General features: G+C 49.2%; 9 protein-coding genes across 9 annotated transcripts; 4 read left to right on the plus strand and 5 right to left on the minus strand.

The window, feature by feature from the left end:
• Positions 1-671: 671 nt before the first annotated feature.
• On the minus strand, positions 672-1,474 carry UREG_04974 (uncharacterized protein; the record flags this gene model as incomplete). Its single annotated transcript, XM_002584239.1, has 3 exons — positions 672-1,071; positions 1,131-1,339; positions 1,400-1,474. 3 exons carry the CDS (start codon positions 1,472-1,474, stop codon positions 672-674), a joined length of 684 nt encoding a protein of 227 aa, XP_002584285.1.
• Positions 1,475-2,511: 1,037 nt separating this feature from the next.
• Positions 2,512-5,050, plus strand: UREG_04975 (uncharacterized protein; the record flags this gene model as incomplete). Its single annotated transcript, XM_002584240.1, has 2 exons — positions 2,512-2,542; positions 2,601-5,050. The coding sequence occupies 2 exons, from the start codon at positions 2,512-2,514 to the stop codon at positions 5,048-5,050; spliced, it is 2,481 nt and encodes an 826-aa protein (XP_002584286.1).
• Positions 5,051-5,387: 337 nt separating this feature from the next.
• Positions 5,388-6,514, plus strand: UREG_04976 (uncharacterized protein; the record flags this gene model as incomplete). The annotated part of the gene is made up of 2 exons (XM_002584241.1): positions 5,388-6,258; positions 6,339-6,514. The coding sequence occupies 2 exons, from the start codon at positions 5,388-5,390 to the stop codon at positions 6,512-6,514; spliced, it is 1,047 nt and encodes a 348-aa protein (XP_002584287.1).
• A 161-nt stretch (positions 6,515-6,675) lies between these two features.
• On the minus strand, positions 6,676-8,865 carry UREG_04977 (uncharacterized protein; the record flags this gene model as incomplete). Its single annotated transcript, XM_002584242.1, has 3 exons — positions 6,676-6,779; positions 6,951-8,240; positions 8,835-8,865. The coding sequence occupies 3 exons, from the start codon at positions 8,863-8,865 to the stop codon at positions 6,676-6,678; spliced, it is 1,425 nt and encodes a 474-aa protein (XP_002584288.1).
• Positions 8,866-11,191: 2,326 nt separating this feature from the next.
• On the plus strand, positions 11,192-12,941 carry UREG_04978 (uncharacterized protein; the record flags this gene model as incomplete). The annotated part of the gene is made up of 3 exons (XM_002584243.1): positions 11,192-11,427; positions 11,570-12,772; positions 12,824-12,941. The coding sequence occupies 3 exons, from the start codon at positions 11,192-11,194 to the stop codon at positions 12,939-12,941; spliced, it is 1,557 nt and encodes a 518-aa protein (XP_002584289.1).
• Positions 12,942-13,956: 1,015 nt separating this feature from the next.
• On the minus strand, positions 13,957-15,098 carry UREG_04979 (uncharacterized protein; the record flags this gene model as incomplete). The annotated part of the gene is made up of 3 exons (XM_002584244.1): positions 13,957-14,049; positions 14,076-14,177; positions 14,304-15,098. The coding sequence occupies 3 exons, from the start codon at positions 15,096-15,098 to the stop codon at positions 13,957-13,959; spliced, it is 990 nt and encodes a 329-aa protein (XP_002584290.1).
• A 523-nt stretch (positions 15,099-15,621) lies between these two features.
• Positions 15,622-16,945, minus strand: UREG_04980 (uncharacterized protein; the record flags this gene model as incomplete). The annotated part of the gene is made up of 2 exons (XM_002584245.1): positions 15,622-15,692; positions 15,841-16,945. The coding sequence occupies 2 exons, from the start codon at positions 16,943-16,945 to the stop codon at positions 15,622-15,624; spliced, it is 1,176 nt and encodes a 391-aa protein (XP_002584291.1).
• A 609-nt stretch (positions 16,946-17,554) lies between these two features.
• Positions 17,555-19,006, minus strand: UREG_04981 (uncharacterized protein; the record flags this gene model as incomplete). Its single annotated transcript, XM_002584246.1, has 1 exon — positions 17,555-19,006. One exon carries the CDS (start codon positions 19,004-19,006, stop codon positions 17,555-17,557), a length of 1,452 nt encoding a protein of 483 aa, XP_002584292.1.
• A 1,028-nt stretch (positions 19,007-20,034) lies between these two features.
• Positions 20,035-21,248, plus strand: UREG_04982 (uncharacterized protein; the record flags this gene model as incomplete). The annotated part of the gene is made up of 2 exons (XM_002584247.1): positions 20,035-20,153; positions 20,357-21,248. 2 exons carry the CDS (start codon positions 20,035-20,037, stop codon positions 21,246-21,248), a joined length of 1,011 nt encoding a protein of 336 aa, XP_002584293.1.
• Between the last annotated feature and the right edge of the window lie 2,014 nt (positions 21,249-23,262).

Below are 23,262 nucleotides of genomic sequence, written 5' to 3' on the forward strand. Positions count from 1 at the left end.
GAAACAGCAGTTCTTGCGGTGTTCACAAAGGACAGCATTGCAACAATAGCAGTTTGAGATCCCTGGCAAGAGAGGAATTGCTCCTGGTCACTGCTTTTGCGAGAACATCTAAAGTTCACTATTGCTTCAATTCCTCATCACCCATTCAGTGAATAACAATCTGGGCTGTGTCCATGCCAGAAATTGCTGTCCTTCATTGACAAACTTAAAAAGGAACAGTGTTGTTGCGACCATCAAAACATCCTAGCTGGTCAGAGTCACGGCCTTCTACCATTGCCTTGTTAATTATGTATTCAGAAACAGTGCCTGGACAGGGTGAATATGATCCCAGATCTATATAAACAAATTATCTTCCTAAAACAATGGCAAGCTGTCAACTCAATCTTGACCTCCTGCACGTGGTTGCGGCGCCACCAACTCTATTTGCTCAGTCTGGATGGAAAGGAGTTCAAGATTCATACAAGGATTGATCTAATTACACAGATTTATATGATTAATAGCTATCATGCTAAATCTTCAAGATCTGACATGGTTAATATGCAATGTGATATGTATGTACCAGCAAGAACAGACAAGATATGGCAAAATGAAAAGGATAGCTTGGGGTATCAAAATCAAAATGAAAAGAGGCTGAGTAAATGCCGAGATGAGAGTGAAATGTGAAATCCGAATCATCGCATGCCCATTTCAAGATCCGGCTCTCTCCTCCTGTCTGACCTTCCGTTATTGCCGGGTCGACTATTTTCCCGTGGTAATTGAGCACGTTCGGGTCGCCTGGGACTGTCGTTTCGAGGCGTGGTGTCGCCCGATTCGATAACTGCCTGATTTTGATGTTTAAGATTCCGCTTGCCTTTCTCCTTGAGGAACCGTTCAAGCAACACTGCATTTCTTGTGTTGCATTTGTACAGAGCATCAGCGAGATCACCAATAAAAGGCACGAGCCCAATCACAAAATCGAAAATAACGTTGGCGAGCATGTGCAAGTATAAGCTGCCGGGAAGGCCGCCCTCGATATTGCTGCAAGTCTTGACGACCATCAGGGCGAGCACCATGTCCAGGACATCGCCAAAACTATGATTCAGTCAGCCGTTGATTTGTGCTATTCGCCAATGGAGCCCACAAAATCGTACGCTGGGACCAAGCCAATAACACTGCTCCAACCGAATTTTATCCCACAGCAATTGCAAAGACACAGGTCGAGGCGATATGCTCGGCGCTTGACCTTGGTGAGAATCTTTGCATCGTAATCCGAAATACCCTCCGGGGCCGCCTTGCGCCGCTTTTTGGTCGTTGGCCGCCCGAGGAGGTTGGTTGCTGGGACCTGTTCAAAGTAGGGATCCTGGGGACCGTAAATGGGTTAGATGAATCTGCCCGATGCGCTTGCGGGGGACGTCCTCACCTCTTGCCCAAACCGATTTTCAGCAGACTCTTTCAAAACCTTCTTCGACAGAGCGCCGATGACTTTGGATGCCATGTGGAACGAGTGCAGCGAGTTTAAGGGGTTAGTTGAAGGTGCGGCGGCACAAAAGGCGGCAGCTGTCGAGGAGATAATATATATCCAAGGGTTTTGAACGGCAGAGACAAGAAAAATTCAACTTGAAAGGAGCCAGCTGTGAGATGTAGGTAAAAGAGAACACAACAAAGGGGATTGTTTGCTGGGCCGTGAATGTTGAAAGTTGAAGCTTTTTGAATAGGCTTGGTTCCCTGATCCGGGTGATCAGCAAGGGAAACCAGGAGTTAGTTCAATAGTGACATTCTTGTTCTGCAGGCCTTGAATCGCTATTTCTGGCCAGCTTGTTTCAAGTCCATCTTCACATTGGCCTTCGATTCGAGTGCCAGACCTTTTAGATTCACGTCGGCGGCAAGCTGTCTCCAATCACCAGATGAAATCATGGATGCCCATCGAGTTCAGGGGGTGTTTGGCGCTGACGTAGCAACCCCGTGATCCCATTGGCTGGAATGCTGACAAACACTCGACGGCTAAATTTAGCGCGGTCCGGATGCCCTGAAGATTGCTATTTTGAGACACCGTCCGTGGATTATGGGGTTATGGATAACATCGTGACTGTCGAGAGCTGCATGGGCATTCCCAGCCAAAAATACGCAGACCAGCTAAGCGCTGTTCATGGACTGGTCACTCTCCCCGAATTGCAGCCTGGTGTTCAGTCCGACGGGCGTTGCTGACGTGATCACGGGACTAGGCCTTGTACGGGATAGTTCGTGACTCCCCAGCATCATCAAAGAAACAACACTGAAGCACATCACTCGCGACTCGCCAGTGTTGTATGAGAGAAGGTTGTCAGCCGCATTCATTCCCTGACAGAAGCTAGAGCTTGCGAGCTCCCATAAGTGCCTTCAACACGGACGGACCTTACAGCCTACCTTAACACCTGGGCTCGCGTACCCAACATCGCATCGCAGCTTCGGCCTCGAACGCTCCTAGAATCGACGGCAATATCCTCTCTTGACTCAAACGCTTTCTTGCTGAGATGCACATATATCGAAGAAACCATGGCAGAACAAAAAATGAAACTCGAAGACTGTGAGCAACCATCTTGACTCTGTAGACGCATGGCAGCTGATGGCAATATTTCTTGTAGGGCTGGATGACCTGTGTGTCCGCTTTATCATCAACCTCCCTCGAGAAGAGTTGGAGTCGGTTGAACGAATATGCTTTCAGGTGGAAGAAGCACAATGGTTCTACGAAGACTTCATTCGGCCATTCGACCCCAACCTCCCCTCTCTGAACCTTCGTAGCTTCGCACTGCTCATCTTCCAGCATTGCCCGCTGATGTCCCAATGGTCCAGCTACCACCACTCTACTGCCTTCTCCGAGTTTCTGGCCTACAAAACTCGCGTTCCTGTCCGTGGTGCGATTCTCCTCAACGAAGCTATGGATGAGGTCGTTTTGGTGAAAGGATGGAAGAAAACTGCAGGCTGGAGCTTCCCTCGCGGAAAAATAAACAAAGACGAAAAGGACTTGGACTGTGCTGTCAGGGAGGTTTACGAGGAAACTGGATTCGATATTAAGCAAGCCGACCTTATCGAGGATGAGGCCAAAGTCAAGTATATTGACATCTCCATGAGAGAACAGAATATGCGGTTGTACGTGATTCGGGGAGTATCAAAGGAAACTCATTTCGAAGCGAGAACAAGAAAGGAAATCAGCAAAATCGAGTGGTACAAACTCTCGGATCTTCCCACTCAAAAGAGAATCAAGCAAGAAGAAGGCAATGCTTCTAACTCCAACAGGAACAAATTTTACATGGTTGCTCCATTCTTAGGGCCCTTGAAGAAGTGGATATCCCTTCAAAAGAAAAGAGATCTTCAAGCGACCAATTTAACCGCACAGATGGGTGCCGAAAACGCAGGCAACGAGACAGCCGAAGAGGGCCCAGAACTGCAAATTAGTGGCGCTCTGCCAATCGACCACGCCATTGAAACGACCTATCCGACGAGTTTATCTGGAGCTCCTACAAATACAGATCCTTCTGTTCAATTAAAACGACTTCTAAATATCGGAACAACCAACACGCCAATTCAGCCGGCTCTCACATCTGAGCAAAATATGCCTGGCGCCACACCAGGCTCTGCTCTCTTAGAGTTACTCAGAAAGGGCTCAGATGTTCTTACCCAGTACCCAGAGCAAAGATTTGCTCCTTTACCGTTATCGGCAGAACCAGCAGGCCCGGTTACATATCCCTTCCATTTACCTGCAATTCACCCAACCAACAACAACAATACCCCGCGATCCACCGCCATGTCTGGCTCAAATCTTGGGATTATTGGACAGGGTGTCCCAAATCGGTCTAACATAACACACTATAATCCTCAGGTTTTCGCACCAGCTGCGTTTCCTCCTGGAAATGGCTGTCCACCGTTTCTACCTGAACAGTTGCACCGTTTCCCACAGCCGCCTCCACCGCAGCCTCCATCGCATTTGGGACCTGGGCCATTTTCAGGTTATCCACATCATCTAGAACAACGCAACAGGCCCTGGTTGGCACAAGGTCCAGCCCCATTGCCAAACCAGATGTTCGATAATATACAGCGAGAGACACCCACAAAGACAGAGCTTCCTAGATACCAGAATGGATCACAGTCGGAACGACCTTCAAACTTTCAAGCCCCGTCTATTCCGCCTGCAAGCAAACTTCCACCGCCGAAACTGAACAGTCACACTCTTGCACTGCTAAATGTGTTTAAAGGCGACAGCTCGCAAAAGTCGCCGGAACAGCCCCCCAATGCCCCCCGAGAAACCGGGGCTTCTAGATCTGACCGAGATAGCTTGTTGAAACTTTTGACCACAACGACTCCTCCGTCGGCGGCCCCCGATTCACTACAGCAAGGGAACATTACGACAAAGCATCCAGATATGGCAAATGGCAAAGCAAGGGTTACTCAAGCAAAAGGAGACGGATATCTAGGCCCTCCGCAAACCGTGGTATCTGGACAAAAAGGTCATCCAAGGCCGTCTATGAAAGCCCAGACGAAATCTCCAAAAAGCAAACCACCTGCTAAATCAAATGCAAGACGGTCTCCGCCACCATTGTCATCTGAACCTCAGTCTGCCCCTAAACATAACATCATGATTCTTCCTCGACCAACCCCGATTGCGAAAGAATCTCCTCCGACTATACAGCCTTCCCAAACACCCCGTTCTCCAGTCAAGAAGCATGCCAAAATATCAGAACTTACAAAGCCTTTCAAACCGAAAATTCTCCGCCGGCCTGATAAAGACAATTTAGAGGCGTCTTTGGCAACTCATACAGTAACTGTTAGCGCATTTACTAAACCTCAAAGAGAGACGATGTTGGATGTGCCAAAGGTAACGGAGGAGCTTCCGAATCCTCCGCCAAATTATGATCGCCGCCAGACCCAGTCAAATGCACACAAGGGAAAGTTTACTTGCTCTGTTCGGACAGCCAAGCACACCTACTGGACGGCCTGTTTCGAAAGGCAAGGAGGTCGAATCCCCACAATTGAAGTCGCCAGCGGAATCCACCGCGGCCAGCTTACAAGGGGGTTCTTTGGCACGAAGTCATACTGATGGCGAGTCCAGGCCAACGAGCCGGGGGAGAACGACATCGCCTGTCGATAAAGCATTTTTACTTGGGTATTTGGATGGTGTTGTAAAGGGCAAGCGGTAGTAATGGGCAAGACTTGGCGTCGATTGAGTGAGCTGGGTTCATGCACACTTTAGCGGGACGTGACATTTGTATGAATTGATAGTCAATTAGCCAATTTATATAATACATATGGAGTACCTTTCCTTCGCACCTGTTTCAGCTACCCGCTGATGGGCCATGGTAGGAATTGTACATACATAGCTGGCGGGTAATTTTGCCAAGTTTCACCGCCCGCGTTACTCTCAGTTAACATACGAGATGGCGGACAAATTCATTAATTCAATCAACCAAACAAGAATGCCGCCTCGATTGCCTACTCGTTCGGCCTGCGCGAAGTGCCTACTGCAGCGGCGTGGCCTATCGTCGACGGCTTCCCTCCGCCAAAAACAATCCGACCTCCCTCCACCTCCACCCGAATCCGGGCATGTCCGCCTCACCAATCGCGCTCTCATCTCCCTTACCGGCGTTGACAGCACCGCGTTCTTGCAAGGCCTGATTAGTCAAAATGTGGTAACGCCCAAAAACCGGGCGAGCCCCACGACGCCATTCTACGCCGGATTTCTCAATGCGCAAGGACGGCTGCTGCATGATACGTTTATCTACCCGACATTTGCGCCGGAGGGGTCCAATGGGGCTGATACCGGGTCGGAGCTGGGATATTTGGTCGAACTGGATAAAGCGCAGGTTTCGAATCTGATGAAGCATTTCAAAAAGCACAAGCTGAGGTCGAAGTTGAAGTTACGAGCGTTGGAGGAGGGGGAGAAGGATATCTGGGCCGTGTGGGATAATACGGGGAATTGGGAGGCGAAAGATAGCGGAGATGTGTTGAGGGAGGTTCTTACTTGTGTGGATAATCGTGTTCCGGACTTTGGGCACAGACTGCTCTTGGATGAGGGCAGTTTGCAGAGTTCGTTGGAGCTGTTTCCCGGGCAAGAAGCTTCGCTGTCTACGTACCATCTCCGTCGAATTCTTCACGGCGTTCCGGAGGGACAAGACGAGTTGGTCCGTGAATCTGCCTTGCCGATGGATAGTAATATGGATATCATGGGCGGAATTGATTTCCACAAAGGCTGCTATCTCGGCCAAGAGCTAACGATCCGGACGCACCATCGCGGCGTGGTTCGCAAACGTATATTACCCGTGCAATTATATAATCTCGACGATACAAGGCCCTCCAAGTCGGATTCGGGACTACCTATTTACTCGAAGGATACCCAATTATCATCCCTACCTCCCGCGGGAGCGAATATAACGAAATTCAGCGCGTCTGGGAAGGGAAGAAGTGCTGGCAAATTCATTTCCGGAATCGGGAATGTCGGGCTGGCCTTGTGTCGATTGGAAGCTATGACGGACATTTCACTGACGGGAGAGTCGTCTCAATATAATCCCGATGAGGAGTTCAAGATTTCCTGGGAGGCGAACGCCGAGGCGGGCGTCTCCGATTCTGGGGAGGTAAAAGTAAAGGCTTTTGTTCCACCATGGGTCAAGGAGTACATTTTAGGTGGTGGAATAAGGCAGCGGGCGACGAGAGAGGACGTACAAAGAGCTAAAGACATGGTTGAGCAAATGGAGGAGGAAGTTCAGCGGTAAAGTAGTCCTTTGGGACTGTGATCGTCCTATCATCGGACGGTTTAACAGACTTGCGTATATCTGTATTAACGTGTATATAAATCTTGGATATTTTGCTAATATCAACGCTCCACGCCCCGATAAATGCCGATTGCCTCAAAAATGGGGTATCTCCCGTGTGCAAGAACGCCGTTAACCCGTATGCAGAATCAGATTGACCAACCTAGTCCAATCACTATTCCGGAGTTTTACCGTTCTCTGGCTCTACCGCCGCAGCTTCCTCGTCCTCCTTTTTCAACTGTTCTTCTAAACGCTTCCTTTGCGCATTTTTCAGTCGCATAAGTGTAATCTCCTCGAAGCTTGGACTATTTGGCCCGAGATTAGCTTTAGTAGTAGAAGAAACATTGGCTGCGGAAGAGAACGAGGCGAAGGATGGCGCTTTGCCTGTGCCACTGCCAATAGTAGCTGCGGGCGTATTTAAACCGGGAAAATTAAAGGATCTTGGTTTGGGAGCAGAACGGGGTTTGGACGGTGACTCGGGTTGGGGATTCGATGCGGAAGACGGGGCTCGATAGGATTCCAGGTCAGGCTCCTTATTCGAAGCCCAGAAAACAGATTCAACGGTGTCCCAGTCGCTGCCAGGTTGCTTCTTGCTGTCTTCCACGGCCGCATGGGCGCCGACGATAGATGAGAAGACGATGATCCCAGTGCCGATGGTCTTCTTTTCCCGTCTCTCTCCAACCCGCTTCTTCTTGTCCTTGAGGATTATAACACTCTCGACGTTCCCAAAAGCTGAAAACATCTTTTCTAAACGCTCCTTGTCGAGATCTAACCCTTGCTCCTCTCGGATCCAACGTATCTTGACCGCACGCTCGATTTCCGGAACTGCCGTGCCCCCGACACTCGACTGGCCCTCCCTCTCTTTCAGCGCCGCACGCTCACGCTCTTCCCTCTCTTGCTCGCGCCGTTCCTCTTCCTCCAAAACCTCCCGCCTCATCAGCTCCTCTTTCTGCTGTCTCCTCCTCCTTCCATCCTCCGCTAATCTCCTGATCTTCTCCTCTAGCTGTGCCTCCGCATCGTCCAGATCAACGGGACGCCCCAGACCAGTTGCACCAAACGGCCTTTTGACTCCTCTCTCCCTAGCTTCCAAGTCCTCCTTCATCTTCCGCCTCACACCTTCCAGCATCTCATTTTCCCGTTTCTTCCGCTCTCGCGCCTCCCGCGCATTGTCGTAAAGCTGCCGTATAGACGGATCGGACAAGACATCGTACGCAATTTGAAGTAAATGGAACTTTTCGATGTCGGCTGGTTTGGGGTCCTGCAGTTTATCCGGGTGGTATTTTAGAGCGGTCCTGCGGTATGCGCGACGAATCTCGGTGTCTGCAGCGGCGGGAGAGATGTCGAGCAACGCGTAAAAGTCGTGAGATGAGGCCGCATGGGCCTTGAGATCATCCGACGGCGCCATCAGAAACCAGGCAGTGGATTTTTCAACGTTCTCCGTATACTGTTGCGAGATGGGACGCAGAGCTGAGAGGTAGTTAACTAGTTAACGTTTTCGACCACCCAACGAATTTTACCCCTCAACGATCAAATTCGACCTTCCCTACGAAATCCACCAACAACATAAAATATTCAAGTAAGAGATTCGTAGCTAGTAGATTGAATAGGATATTATATACAAATCTCTATAGACAACCTCGAGCCCTACTGGATAGCCTAATAATGCGGCCGAAGTAAGTTCAAGTCATATAAGAGGATCAAAAGTAATATCAGCCACATTTGTGGAATTCAGCTCTTGGGGTGTTCTCTGGGTTTAGTTCTATAGTAGTAAGGTCTATAACAGAGGTCTCGAGTCTCCTGGCTCTCTGAGCTCATAGGAGCCCTTGCTATCTTCCTATTTTGGCAGATGAATTTGGCCAGCTTTGCCTGCCATTTCTCTCACTTATAAACTTGTTCTTCCTCAGTTAGCAGTCTGTTCCTAGCTTTCCTTTCTACCCTCTGAGCTTCTTGCTGGGCAGCTTTGGCAGCTTTTTCAGCACCGATTCAACTGGATTTCAGACAAAGACTATGCAGCCAGTGCTGTCATCTCAGTCGCCAAATGTGCTCTTTCTCTGGTGCAACACTATACAAACAAACAGTTGATGACCTCATGAGTTGCTTTGACCATGATGGACTCGCCTAGACTCTATATGAAGATATTCATAAGAATTCTTCATATGCTTCTGTAAGAGCCATACTCTGTCATCCTATCACCTTACAAAACTAACTTTTCTCACAGCGGTATCACATCTGGCCATATGCTCAAGGCCTTGTTGCCCTCTTATTATCATCGGCGCCGCCACTGCATTTCAGACTCGTCCACACCATCGGGGACGCAGTCCAACACACTCAGAGGGCACTGGTCCCAATTCTTGGAACAATCTTCATCTTGATTGTGATTATGTGTGTGTTCTATGCCTTGAATGGGCATGTGGCACGATGGTTACCCGAAATGTTTTGTTTTCATGAGTACTGCATGGTGTTCAACTGGGCATTTTTCCTCCGCATGCTCCATGTCTTACGAGAAGTACAAAACACCTTGTCTGCCCAACAATCAGATCCTTTGCCATCGGCGACCACCACAGACAGAAGCAATTTATAAGATTAAACAGCTATGTTGTTTGTCCTGAAGAGCATTGAATTTTGATTTTATATTGATGGATCTAGTATTAGGAGGACGCCAAAAAAAGACACCCGAAGAAGGAGGACGCCCGAACGAGGAGGACACGGCAAGAAGGACACGAAGACAACATCACTAGAAAGACACACGAGAAGGAGGCCTTGCAATGATTAATGACAATCTCACATCATGCCCGGCTCTTCTTTTGAACAGGTATCTTCCCTATCTCCTTCAATTTATCCCTAGCTTCATCTGATGCTCTTTTGACCTGATAATCATTAGGGATGTTTGCATTCTGGTTGATAAGTCCTGAAGAGGCAGTGAGAAGTTGTCATGCCAGGCCCTAACACTAAACCCCTTAGGCCTTAATAGCACACACCTCACTTGTATATAATCCCTCAACACTGCCCCCATCCTTCCACAGGTCAGTGATGAGCTCTATCTACTCATAGCCTATACTATATACTTGCTTCTACTGCATATTCCTTCATATCCTCTATGCTAGTAGCTCATTCCTGTTCTGATTATACCTCCATTAGACCTAGCTCCTCACAGTTCTCATCACTTTCTCTCATCATGAGGGACAGCCTGTCAAACAGACTGCTACCAATACTTGCATTGAACACTGATGCAACACATGACTTTCCATCAAGAAATACAACACAAAACACTCTCCATTGACAACATGAGCCAACAAACCTGTGGAAAGACCCCTGGAGGTACTTGCCCAATGCCTGACCTCTCAATACTATCTGAATATCAGAAAACCTCTGAACAGCTGGAGTCATCCATGCAACCTCTCCCAGGGGCAGATGAAATTGAAATTGTGCTGAGACAGCTGAGTCTAGCACTCATGCCAACTCTTCTCCATCTGAGCAATGGGATGTGTCTCAGGACAACAAAACTCACATAAGCTGCATCCTCACCACATCTGCAAATAGTCTGTCAGATACTGAGGACAATGAAGCCCAAGGCCAGGGCCACTGCCAGGTGAGGTCCTTGGTATTTATGTCTTTGAGAGCGTGTGGCGTTTGGCTTAAGAAATCGGAAACAGTCTCATGGTCTCTTGGTTGGTGGAGCAGGCTTGCGGATGAATGAAGGCTCTATTCCATTCAACTTGCATAACAAAAAGAAAACAACGGATAAAAGCGCGCAGACAGCTTTCTTCGTCTTTACCAAATTCCCTTCTCCCAAATTGGAGGTTTGATAGGCTGCAGTCCACGTAATAAACATTTATGTTGAGTAAGGGCCTGTTCGGTTCGAGGTCGAATTCTTTTAACGGACTTTATATTGTAGGTAGAAGACCGTATTTTCATGTTGAGATCAACTGGAAATCATAATGGGAGATTGATTGCAGAGATATGATCTGCTTTTTCTGAGCTGTCTTAGAGTTTGATGGCTGAGAATTGCTACGACGCCGATTAAGAAGGTTTGTTATGTCTGGGGTACGGGGATTCTTCGTATGATCCCCAAAGAGAACTATTAACGGCTCCTGAGCGATTGTCATAAAGCCTCCTCCTAGCGCTGTCGATCAGCAGCAAAGCTTAAGCAGCCAAGGGATCCGAGGGCACGGGCCTCCGAATTAAGCATCCGGACCGCCGGGTCGGGGGTGGAGAAGCTTGACCCGGGATGGCGGACGAACCAGATTATGTATGTAAGATATGTACTCGGCCGTCGCGTCTTTGCTTTTTGTGAGAGAGGTGCTGTCCCCTGCATGTTAGACCGGTCGCATGAGTCTATCATATATAGCTGACAGTCTCATCACTTCGGGAATCACCGTTGGCCGTTTCTTTGTTTCCTTATCGCAACATTTCTGAGAACCATTGACACAATAATGCAGAGAAATCTCGGGGCCCAGCAGGTAGAGAATTGGAGGACGAACGGCGACATCAGTGACCATGCCGCTCGTAGACAAGATCCAGTGAACATTGAGCTGGACGTCGTCATTGTTGGTGCTGGGCTCTCTGGCATCTACCTACTGCACCTCCTTTCGAAAGGAAGGCTTGAATGTCAAAATCGTCGAAGCTGGCCACGGCCTGGGTGGCGTTTGGCACTGGAACTGTTATCCGGGTGCACGAGTCGACATCGCGTATCCCGGCTACGCCCTGAATATTCCCGAGGTCTACAATACCTGGACATGGACCGAGAATTACGCCAGCGACAAGGAGCTCAGACGATATTTTCAACATGTTGACGACATCCTCGATATCAGCAAAGATGTGATTTATGGCGAAACCATTACCAAGGCCACGTTTGATGAATCGACAAACAAGTGGACTGTCGAGTCAGACAACAAGAGCACTTTTACTGCCCGTTTCTTCTGCAGTTGTATCGGCTTCGCGTCAAAACGCCTCTTTCCTGACTGGCCAGGCCTCGAAGATGATTACAAAGGCCAAGTTCTCCACGCGAGTTTTTGGCCCGACAGAGGAATCGACCTCCGTGGCAAGAAAGTCGCCGTCGCCGGTACGGGCGCAACAGGCATCCAGCTCGCGCAGGAGATTGCCCGCGAGGCTGGAAAACTCACCTGTTTCGTGCGCACCCCAAACCTCACCTGGCCCATGCGCCTCGAGCGCATCGACCCGGAGCAAGCGCAAAAGGACAAGGGATCACTCCCGTACCTGCTGGGAGAAAAAAGGTACACCACCATTGCCGGCTTCCTCTATGACGATACCACTCGCAGGGTCTTCGACGACACATCCGAAGAGCGCGAGGCGCGTCTCGAACAAGAGTACCGGGATGGCGGTTACCGGATATTCTTCTCCGCGTACTTTGATATTTTGTTGGACCAAGCGGCTAATGACGAAATTTACAATTTCTGGCGACGCAAGGTCCACGCGCGTATGACAGATTCGCAAAAGGCAGAGATCCTCGCGCCCCTCAAGGCGCCTCATCCGTTCGGGGGCAAGCGTCCCTCGCTCGAGCAAGATTACTACGAGCAGATGGATAAACCACATGTCACGCTCGTAGACGTGAAGAGTACCCCCGTCACGCATCTAGTCTCCAACGGCATTGTAACCACGGATGGAGCCGTGCATGAAGCGGACGTCCTGATTTTGGCGACGGGCTACGATGCCGTCACAGGGGGATTCAAAGACATGGCGATCACAGGGCTGAATGGGCTCACGCTCGCGGAAAAATGGAGCGATGGGACCCAAGCGTATCTAGGTTTGACCATCTCTGGATTTCCCAATTTTTTCTATGCCTACGGCCCATTTGCTCCCACGGCGTATTCTGCCGGGCCTGCCGCTATCGAGTCCCAGGCGGACTGGATCCTGGAGGTCATGAGGAAGATGAGAGCGGAGGGGGCGACGCGGATCGATGCCACACAGGAGGCGGAAAGGGAGTGGAGGGAAAAGGTGCTGGCTATTCACGCCATGACCTTGAGGGAGAATGTTGAAGGAAGTTGGTATCTTGGGTATATATGCTGCTACCCCTTTTACAGGTGTGCATACTAACACAAGCCCAGATTAAACGTGCCAGGTAAAAAGCGCGAGCCACTGAACTATGCAGGCGGGCTTTCAATGTATAGGAAAGAGATCCAGGATGCTATTGCTCCGGATTGGAAAGGATTCGTCGTGAGCTAGTTGGCGGTTGCATCTTGCAAGAGCCGTCTGGTGCCAAGATACTTATTAGTCATTCATTTCGGAATATAGTTCACCCTAATTCAGCTATGCTTACATAATATTTCAATTGGTCCTATTTCAACCTCACCTCAAGCGACTTGACGAACATCACCTCCTTGATATTTGCCATTGTTTACATGGCTGCCCGCCCTGGACACTTGATTCACAGGCCATTAAGATCTACATTCAATGCCACAAGTCTGCGGGCTCGAGACGGTAGGTAGTTGACAGCAGCGGACTAAACTGGCTGTGATCCCACTTGTCACTGATTCAGTGCTGGATAGGCTTTCACGTTTGGATTGCTCTGATTTGGGATGATAGCTCGCCTAGACATATTCAATACCTCTATCAGCTCGAAGTCTATTGAGAATTCTGCGAGCATGAGGTTTCGTCTTGGTCTCGCCTTTAGGCCACCAGGCAGATATCACGGCTAATAGGTGCCCTTTGCTGTACTCTCAGGTTCAGGGTCTACACTGGACAATACAATCCCCATCTATCCAGCACCGAAGACTTGTCTTTTGTCCCTGTAAACCGGAATACAATATCCCTGATTCTGTATTAGTACCCTGCAGCCGCTTATACCATTAATTCCTACCAGACACAGTTCTAAGACTCGTTCCATTCGTTACAATTGGCGCGACTCTTTGGCTAGAAAGATTTGCGTCTAACTTGACGAATGTCCATTTCCCTACCCCGATCGCCACGCTGCCGGAAGAAATCAGGGCAAACGGAGAGCATGCTCAAATATGCTCCGGAGACGATCTTTGCGGTCTTGAGTCGTACCATAACCTCTTCAAACCATCACTCGTGACGGAGCTAGAGATGAGCAGGAGAACTTTGCAATCGACTGGAATAATCTCCAACGTGGCCTTTAGTAAACGCCCTTTGCCTCATTAACAAGTTTCAGGGTAGCTCGCCCAAGTCACAGCTGATCTCGCATCCGCTTAAGTTGAAGCTACATAGGGTTTATAACTGATTAGGAGCCGACTCCTGCATACGTTCTCGCACGGCAAGCTCGATAGAACAGGGTCGCCAAGCTTTCCCAGACAGCTTCTTCATCGGCAATGAGCTGAGAATCTGATATATCAAACCTACTTTTGAAGTACGACTCCAGGCCTGACGAGAGCCACACAGTGCAAGGATTTCTCTATAAGAACCCGTTCGCAGTGCCCATTCAGGGATAGACTTGGTGCTAAGCTGAAAAAATGAAGGAAAGAGCATAGTGGACCTGTTAAGGGTACTAACTAGAGTTTGCTATCAGTCATAAGATACCATCAACTTCCCATGGCACTCTGCAATGGGTTCCTCCACTTCCGTGCACACCTGGCCTTGGACCCAGAGACTCTTCCCATTTATCTTCTCTAATGGCTGAGTAACGACAGTCGAGACGGCGGAAGCGACATCACGCGGAGAACTGACTGGGATGGCCTTTGAAATCGCCTCCTGAAAGATTCCACTAGTCACCCGTGTCTCTGTCAACCAAGGCGCCACCATCGATATAGAGATTCTATGCTTAGAACATTCTCTTCTCTTCGAAGTGGACCGTACCAGACCCAAAATACCATGTTTCGATGCAGAATAAAGTGCTTGATCAGGCACAGGAATATAAGAAGCAGCCGAATCTATCACAACAATCCTTCCACCCCCATCCCGGCTCAAGTGATGCATCGCAAGTCTCACGCTATAAACCACACCGGTGAGGTTAACGTCAAAAACCTTGGTTTGTGGGCGTAGATATTCCTCGTCTCCGTCTTCCAGCTCAACGAGATAATCACATTCCCCGCCGACCATGAGCTCCGGGTTGATTCCCGCATTGCACACCACGAGATCCACGTGGCCAAACCGCTTGATCGTCTCCCGAAAAAGTTGGACCTGGTCAGTCCACGAGGAAACATCGCACCCGATGAAAACAGCACCATGTTCGATTCGCTCCTTGGCGGCGATACCGAGATTTGGGTCGAGATCGGCGATGATCACTGCTTTTGCGCCTGAAATTGCGAATCTTTCAGCGATGGCAAAACCGATGCCTTGCGCTGCGCCGGTGATAATGACAACTTTACCGAATGCCGCAGCGTGAAATTCCGCGGGTGTTGGGGCCGGGATGTGGTAAGGATGCATGGTTGGCTTTGGGGTGCTAGAGGTATAAGCTTCTTCTTTTGAGGTTGCTCGAGTTTGGTGGAATCGTTCGCCTTTGTATTTGGTGACAATGAGAGAGAGTGCGGGGTGCGGGATGGATGGATGTGATCTGCCAACCAGCATATATATCAGCTATTGGCCTAGGGGTAAGAATGCTGAATCATTCCCAAACATGAGGCAAAATCACAGCTAGCTTGCCATATGAGCCAATTTATTCTCTCAAATTGCTGATTGATCTGCAGACACCAAATACGGAGGTTTGAGTCAATTCCCTTGCAGATTCTTCCCAACGGCGATGCTCTAGACATTGGCTACGCTACACAACATGCTTAGGCTCGTACGGTGTTTCCAGGAGTGTTTTCTAACTCGCATGGCTCTATTATACGCACATGATACTACTATTCTACCCTATCCCGTGCAAGCACCGCAACTACCGTCTTTGACGGCTTCAAGTCCACATTCCAGCTATACTTTTCAAACCCAACCCTATTTCGCACTTCCATTTCTAGCTCAAAATCGGGCGATGCGACTTGTGCGGCCGCGTTGCTGTTGAATGTAGTCGGCAACACCCATTCACTGCCATTAGCAGGCCGCATCTCGTAGCGGGACACAAACAGAGCGACGATCGCAAGTATCTCGTTGGTAGCAAAGAAGCGGCCAGGACAAAGATGCTTGCCGCCACTGAAGCTGCGATATCCGATATCGTTGGGAACTTCTTTCATACCTGTGTCATCCTTGAGGAATCGCCGCGGATTGAACGATTTTGCGTCCTCACCCCAGCATGCCTGGTCGCTATGCACAACTTGAATTGGGACCTGTAACATTGCGCCTTTCTTAAGCAGGTAGCCACCCAGCTCGGTATCTTCAACAACCTCTCGAACAGCCACTCCCATGCCTCGGTAGCGAAGGCTCTCTTTAAGGGTTGAGAGAAGCAGCGGGCATCGACTCTTCATGACGGTGATGTCAATCGTGATGTTATTTTTTAACGGGTCGATAATTAGTGCGGCATCGATCTCGGCGCGGAGGTCAGCCAGCAATCCAGGCGCGACATACACCAATAGCAACGTCCAGTAAACTGCTGGATATGTGTTTGTTAAGATCGCAACTGTGCCACCGATTTCGAAGCGGCCGATATCTGGAAGAGCCACCTTGTTCCTGACGGAGGTGTCAAATCGCGCCTTCGCCACCTTAGAGCCGTGGTCAAAATGTCGCTCCGCGAAATACTTCTCTAGAGCCTTGGTGACCTTGTCACGCGCGAGAATGTGCTTGCGCGCTGTGTAGCTTGGGAACGGCGCGGCTAGCATCAACATGAGACCTCCTTCGAACTCCCAGAACGCATCTTTGATCTCCTGACTCTTGTACGGGTTATGAGGGCCGTACACGGAGTTGGTCGTCGCCACTGTCACGATTTGCTTTACCCAGGCTGACAGCTGGATGGTACTATATCCCTGCCCCGGATCCGGCTTTATAGCATCCAACAAGCAAGACACTTCTTGCGCCATGGCTAAACTGATATTGTCGAGATCCTTGCCCGGCTTCAGAGCCGCCCGTATCCCAGACACCATCTCCTCGCATAAGCCCCAATTGCCATGCTCGCCGAGAAGATTGTGATTAAGGATCTTAGTTGCTTCGTTGCTGGTTCCGCAGGTGATGCTGCAGAATTCGGAGACGATGGGCGCATAAGAGATGCTCTTGTGCTTCCTATCCGCCCGCGAGATGAGTTCTGCCTTGGTGACGACGTATATTTTACGGCCCAGCATGCATATTGTGAAAATGGGTTGACGGACCCTGTCGTTCAATTTGTTGTAGTAGTCGAACCTGTTGCGCATGAAGCCCAGCAAGTGTCCGAAGATTGGGATTCCCGGAGGTACCAGTGGAGGTTCACGCGGATCACGTTTGGGGTTTAGGAGATAATGCAGAGTGACGAGAAGGGCAGTCGCACCGATGACTATAAGTGTGAAGCCATTGAGATTCTCCATATTTGCTGCCTGGACTGAGGGAAAGGTGAAATTTTCCATCCGGGGGATTGAAGTTGGAAGGGAAGCGTTTTCAAATGAACAAAGAACTTAGAAACGAAAATACGTGTCGATCAAGGGATACAAGCCAGGAGATGTTGCACTGCCTGTGCTGGTGCGAGGGTGATTATGATTCTTATATACAGGGGGAATTGAGGTGAAGGCTCCTGTCGATTCTTCCTTTCACCTCATTCTTACTGATCTGATTAGTTAGGGGGCTACGCCGATCTACTCCGTACAGCTGCACCAACTCTGCAACCATTGCATGAATCATTGAGTAAATTGTATGCTAACGCTGAATTGTATTTTTCGAAATTTCGGAAAGGGAACTTTGCATCCTATTGTACTAGACGATTTTCTCTCGCTGCCAACTTATGTTGTTATGTTCTCAATGCGTTCGCTTATCAAATACACCATCAAGGTTCATTGCCTTCTCCTCAGCAACAACGTCGCCTCCGGTGGCACCGAAGTCGTGTTTATTGTATCCAGCACCCGGAAACTGCCGTCTTTGACCCTGATATCAAACTTGGAGAAAAGCATATACAGCATGATCTTGATCTCATGGATCGCCAGCTGCCGGCCTGGACATGCCCATCTTCCCAATCCAAATGTCAAAAAGTCTGCGCCGCCCTGCACGGCCGGTCGTCCTTTTCTCTGCCACTGGAAGCCGTCAAACACTTTGCCCTCTGACCCGTAATTGTCCGGGTGCTGATGGGCGCGGGAAATAAGAACGATGCACATTGCGTTCTTTGGAAGCACATACGGCCCGATGCGTACGGGCCTCGTTGTCTGTCGTAGGGGGCCCCAGGTGTCACCCTTGGTCCGGAAGACTTCACGAATAAAGGAGTCAAGCAGCGTGAGCTGACTGAGTTTTTTCACGCTCAGCGGCTCGTTTGCGGGAGCCACGGTATCCCATTCCTCACGGATCGCGGGCAGATACTCATCCTGCTTCTGGGCTAGCTTGATCAGAATCCAGGAACCGGCCACAACAGTCTGATGGATCGAGGCAAAAATTAAGCCGACGCAAAGAATAACGCACCAGGCGAAGCCACCCAGCGCGCGGAAACCGGTTTTCTCGTGGTAGTGTTTTACTAGGAGGATGTCGAATAAGGGGACGTATTCGCCATGGCGGGCGGCAAGGCCAGTTGCCAAGTGCTGTTTCCGCATTTTCCAGAGCGATGGGACAATGCAAAAGAAGAAGCGAGGGATGATGGTGAAGAAAACGGCTTTGAAGCCATTGAGCAACACCCACAGCCAGGGGAACCAGGCCCATTCGTGTGTGTTCTCGTGCATACCGGTCATGTTGGCCATGGCAACAGCGACAGCAGCGAAGTGGCCCGCCGTCACTGAGGAGGAGTGAGAAGGCCCAAGAATCATTGTTACCATGGCGTGACCAATAGCTTTCTGAAGGCAGGAAAAGATGTTGTAACATTCAACGGGAGTCTTGTCGTTGGCTGGATTTGGTAGCTCATCGGCCATTCGGTCAAAATACGACTGAAAAACGGGAAAAATCCGGTCTATTATGGCGTTCATGCGCGGCTGAACATTCTTCTCAACTAAGCTGTCAATGTCGCGAACAAACATGCCATTATCGAAAAGCGCTATAAAGCCCAGGTGAAGCAGGTCGAATGCGGCCTTTTCAAATGTGAAATTCTTAGTGTCTGTGAGAATCTCATGGGCGTATCGGTGGTCGATAACGTATTCGTCGCGGCCGTGTCGGGGGACGATGATAACGGGGCCATGTTCGTCCAGTGCCTGGCTGTAAGCATCGTTGACCTTGTCTGACCGCCGTACTTCCCGAGTAATGTGAATGATCGGAGGGGAGGGGCCGTCGAGGGGAGGTTGGATATCAAGTCGCACGTCTGATGCAGCCATGATCACAAGCAACGGGCAGGGGCAGTGCGGTATTGAGACAGAGACCCAGGGCAAAACGTTCTCACTCGGCCCAGATTGCGTCACAATAATGACCACAGTATCTCGCAACGAAACCCATACTCCACCACCGTTTAAATAAAAGTGGAAGATAATTGTACGGAATTTTGGTTTGCAGGTCCAGTACCTTGGCTGCAGGCGTTCTCATTTTTCTTTGTTGCCAGAGATGGCCCAAGTGTCCTATCCGAGGGCCGAATCAATGGACGAAACGAACTGTAACCCTGTTTGATGGCACAGGGATATTCATAGGTCAGGGCGCCAGGGTCATGTTCCAGGAGGGCGGTGTTGTCTGATCAGTGATCACAGGATCCTGGAATTCTTTAGGGTAAAGCAACAGCTCGACTTCTGACAAGCAGACTGCGCATAGTATATAGCCAGCTTAACTTCATGATCTGATTTCATGGGAAGACACAAACACACTTTGCAGATGCTCATTCTCTCAACAGAGAGACATTGTTAGGCAATAGTAGCAAGCCTATCTTCCACGTGACCCATTTTATTTCTCCCATGTTCATCATTAGTTAAGCATCCAGACAATGTTATTAAGCCCCGAAAGCTTCCACAAAAGAGAGACGGAGCCAAGAATAACGTTATTCTTTATTTTACTTGCTTAAAGTACTCCGTAAGTGGCATGAAGACTCTGAAATGGTGCATGAAAGAAGAATCTCTGATTATGTAGGCAGAAGCTGTGCTGCAGCCAAGCCCTGCAACAGATCAATAAGACTGAAATCTCTGAAATAAAGGAGAAAGTGATGTGACTGATGCTACGCCGTATAAACTGGAAAATCACACTAACTAATTAATAGTTCTAGAAGGCGTTCAAAGAAGCTCTAGTGCCATGTGCCACAACTCATACGACATTACAAATACAATGGCTGACTAAGCATTGTAGTTAGTTACAGCTTCTCTGCTAGACTTCCAACAAAACATTTGTGTTGGTCCTTGGGAGTTCTTTGGAGCTCACATCAGTGATGGCACAACAAGAGAATTTGGTTTACATGTTTCTGAAAACCTTCATTAGCCGTCTTCGAGGATATGCGCAGTCTTTTCTCCCATTTCTCCGACCGAGGACAAAGGCGCGCATAAACACGTATGATCCAGTGAACTAAACAAACGGGCCTTACAAAAGCTGCAGAATGCTCTAAGATCCGATCCTGCAGCCGATATACGGAAATGGTTACCAGTTAATTACGATTCGGTTATGAGGGTTGTGTCTAATGCCAAAGCCAAACAGGAGCAGCTCAATCAACCTCCACCTCCCGAATTTCGTACTAAAATTGATCCTGTCGATAGCGCCGAGGTTGTATTCCCACTCTCTGACGACGTCGTTAAACTCCTCTCGCGATATTCTGATGAAAATAGTGAACTCATGGGAGAGCAGCTTTTGATCTCTTTAAAGCAGCTAATATGGGAATCACCGAAAATCTGGGAATCTGTTATACGAGGGGTAGTTCTCAAATGCAGTGACAAGATTGCTCTCAAAGTTGTTCGACAACGGCCGGACTACACCGAGTATACAACATTGCAGTACCTAGCTGAGCATTTGCCAGACATACCCGCTCCTCGCCCTCATGGGGTTATAAGATTGAAACCGTTCACGGCTTTTTTCATGTCGTATATCCCGTCGATGACTTTGACGGAAGCATGGCCGAAGTTGGACCATGGGGGGAAAGCCTCCGTACAAGAACAGCTGGAAGAAATTTTCATAAAACTCAGAACCTTGAGGAAGGATGATGGTTATCCATTAGGAGGAGTCGCAGGCGAAGGTGTGAAAGAAGCGCGGATAAGCTGTTTCGCACAAGAGAAGACCATCGATACGGCTGCATCATTTGTGGATTTGCAATTCTCACTCTCCAAATTTCTCGGCAAATCATACATTCAGCTTATTCAAACTCTTCAACCCCCGCCCACCACAGGATCGGTTTTCACTCATGGAGATGTTAGGAAGGACAACATAATGGTAGAGATTGGAGAAGACAATGCGTGCAAGGTTACTGGTATAATTGACTGGGAAGATTCAGGTTACTATCCTGACTACTTTGAGAGTACTACCTTGACACGTACTTTGGATTCCAGGAAAGAAGATGACTGGTATAACTATCTACCTCCTTGCATTGATCCGGCGCGATTTCCTCACCGATGGCTCCTTGATCGACTGTGGGGAATACACCACCTTGTTTTTTGACTACAATCATCCCAAAGTCCACGTTATTCATACTGAACAGCAAAATATGAGCCTGTTCACCATTCTTAGATCTTATGCACTTAATCTGGTAAGTTCATATTCAGTAGGATCTTCAGATTTGTCCAGTATAAGTTCTATAAAAATTCATAAACTAGTTGATTGACCTGCACTTGCTTGTGCTGAGATTGTGGCCTGTGGTCACATACATAGTTAAGGGGCTAGCTGGATAGGCTATTTTTAGGAACTAAGGAGCATTCGTTGGGGACCGGCTAAGGTTTGACTCCATCAACAATACTCCGTATGCCGACGTTGCTTAATTAGCATGCTGGGAGACTGCCACGGTGCCACCCCTCAAATGCCCGAGATGTCTCTATCTACCCCGGACAGAAAAACAAAACGCGTTCAAGTCAAAAGGGAACAGGTTAGACGCGTTATTTCTTTCTTTCAGGAGGGAGTTGGTCAGCCACAGCCAAAGAAAATAACAAAGGTGGTGATCAGCTTTCTGTGACAAAGAGCCGACACCGAGGGACAAAATCAACTTCAAGCGAAACTCTCGGTTCATGGAGACTCGCCTGCCAGCCTTGTTTCCCCTGCGCTTCGCCTGTGATCACTAATAACTAAAACACCATGCTCTGTGCAATTTTGCCTGTCCCGCTCAGCTTCGTATCGGAAGATGACTACAACCATGATGCTTGTTAGCCAAGGAGCCCCATCAGCATGGAAGAGATGAATCTTACCCCTGTTCATAACTCCTGTCTTTGGTCAACAATAAGGTTGAATCAATGCTACGCCTTCAGCATGTGCGGTCCGGTATTCATTATGATAAGTGCAGGACAAAAAGACGCCTGTGGTCGGCCAAGCGGCACAGTGCGAAACGTAAACGCATGCTTGTGAAAGAAAGGGCTCATCTGCAAATGAAAGACAAAAGACTGTGGTCGATGAATCGGCTTGTGGATGGCTGGCGGTGCAGCCAACTGCATGATCGTCGAGAGCAGTCTGGATGGTGGTTCGCCGGCTGACTGCCGTTCTGGGACATGGCGGGGTAACCATATCTCGTTTTCCGGGCATCAATGACGTCTGCTTCCCGCTCAACAAACATCCATTATCCAGGCTGTTGGTGTTGGTCCATTTGCCGTGTCTTTGCTTCTCCCGTTTTCCCGATGGCTGCAATGCCGTGTCCCGATGGATGCGCCCCACCCTCTCAAGCGCAGTTGGCGCTGGCGTTGGCAATTGTGAAGTCGAAGCCATCGCACCTCAGCATCAAAGGCCAGTATCCGTCAATCCCAGACCCGCTTCACTTGCTCACTACTTCTCAGACTATATTCTCGGGGTTAGAAATCACGTTCAGGCTGGGAAAAGAGACGTAGTCGAGCCAACCCAGGACCGCCATCTGGACAGTGCTGCGTTTTGGCGGGAGGCATACGAGAAATCTGAAGCCTCCCAGAGCCGGCTCCTTGATAGGATCTATGAACTGGAACAACGAAATGAAGCTGCTGCTCTGAAAGCAGGCCTCGAAGTGAAATCAAACGTTCCCATATCGAAACGGAAAGCCAGTGCCAGCATCACGTCTGCGGCATTACGGTCACAAAAGAGGCCCAAAACCACTGTTGACGCAGCGAGCAGCCTTGGTGAGGATGCCATGCTCAATACATCTAAGCCAGGACCTGCATTTCTTGAAAATCGTATGTCGATGAGTCCTGATCTTAAACTACTTTTTCTAAACTACCTTGATAGCTACAACACCTTTTCTGCGACGTTTTCACCTACTCCAAAAGCTATTACGGCGGAAGCCAGTGCCGGAAATACTGGCAACTACCGTTGCTGACCTTTGCGTAAATGTCGAGGAGCTAGTGCTCTCCTCGATGGCCCCAAAGAGGGCCAAAAATGTGGGCTTGAGCAAGTCGTCCTTTCTTCAGTCTCAAAGTCTGTGTCTCTCGGACATCTTGGTCGCTTTCGAAAAGTGCTATCCCGTCCTGTTGCAAGCGCTTAATAACGGTTTCCCTGAACAGCTCTG

The sequence above is a fragment of the Uncinocarpus reesii genome, genomic scaffold, assembly GCF_000003515.1.
Source record: "Uncinocarpus reesii 1704 scaffold_3 genomic scaffold, whole genome shotgun sequence".
Classification (NCBI taxonomy): domain Eukaryota; kingdom Fungi; phylum Ascomycota; class Eurotiomycetes; order Onygenales; family Onygenaceae; genus Uncinocarpus; species Uncinocarpus reesii.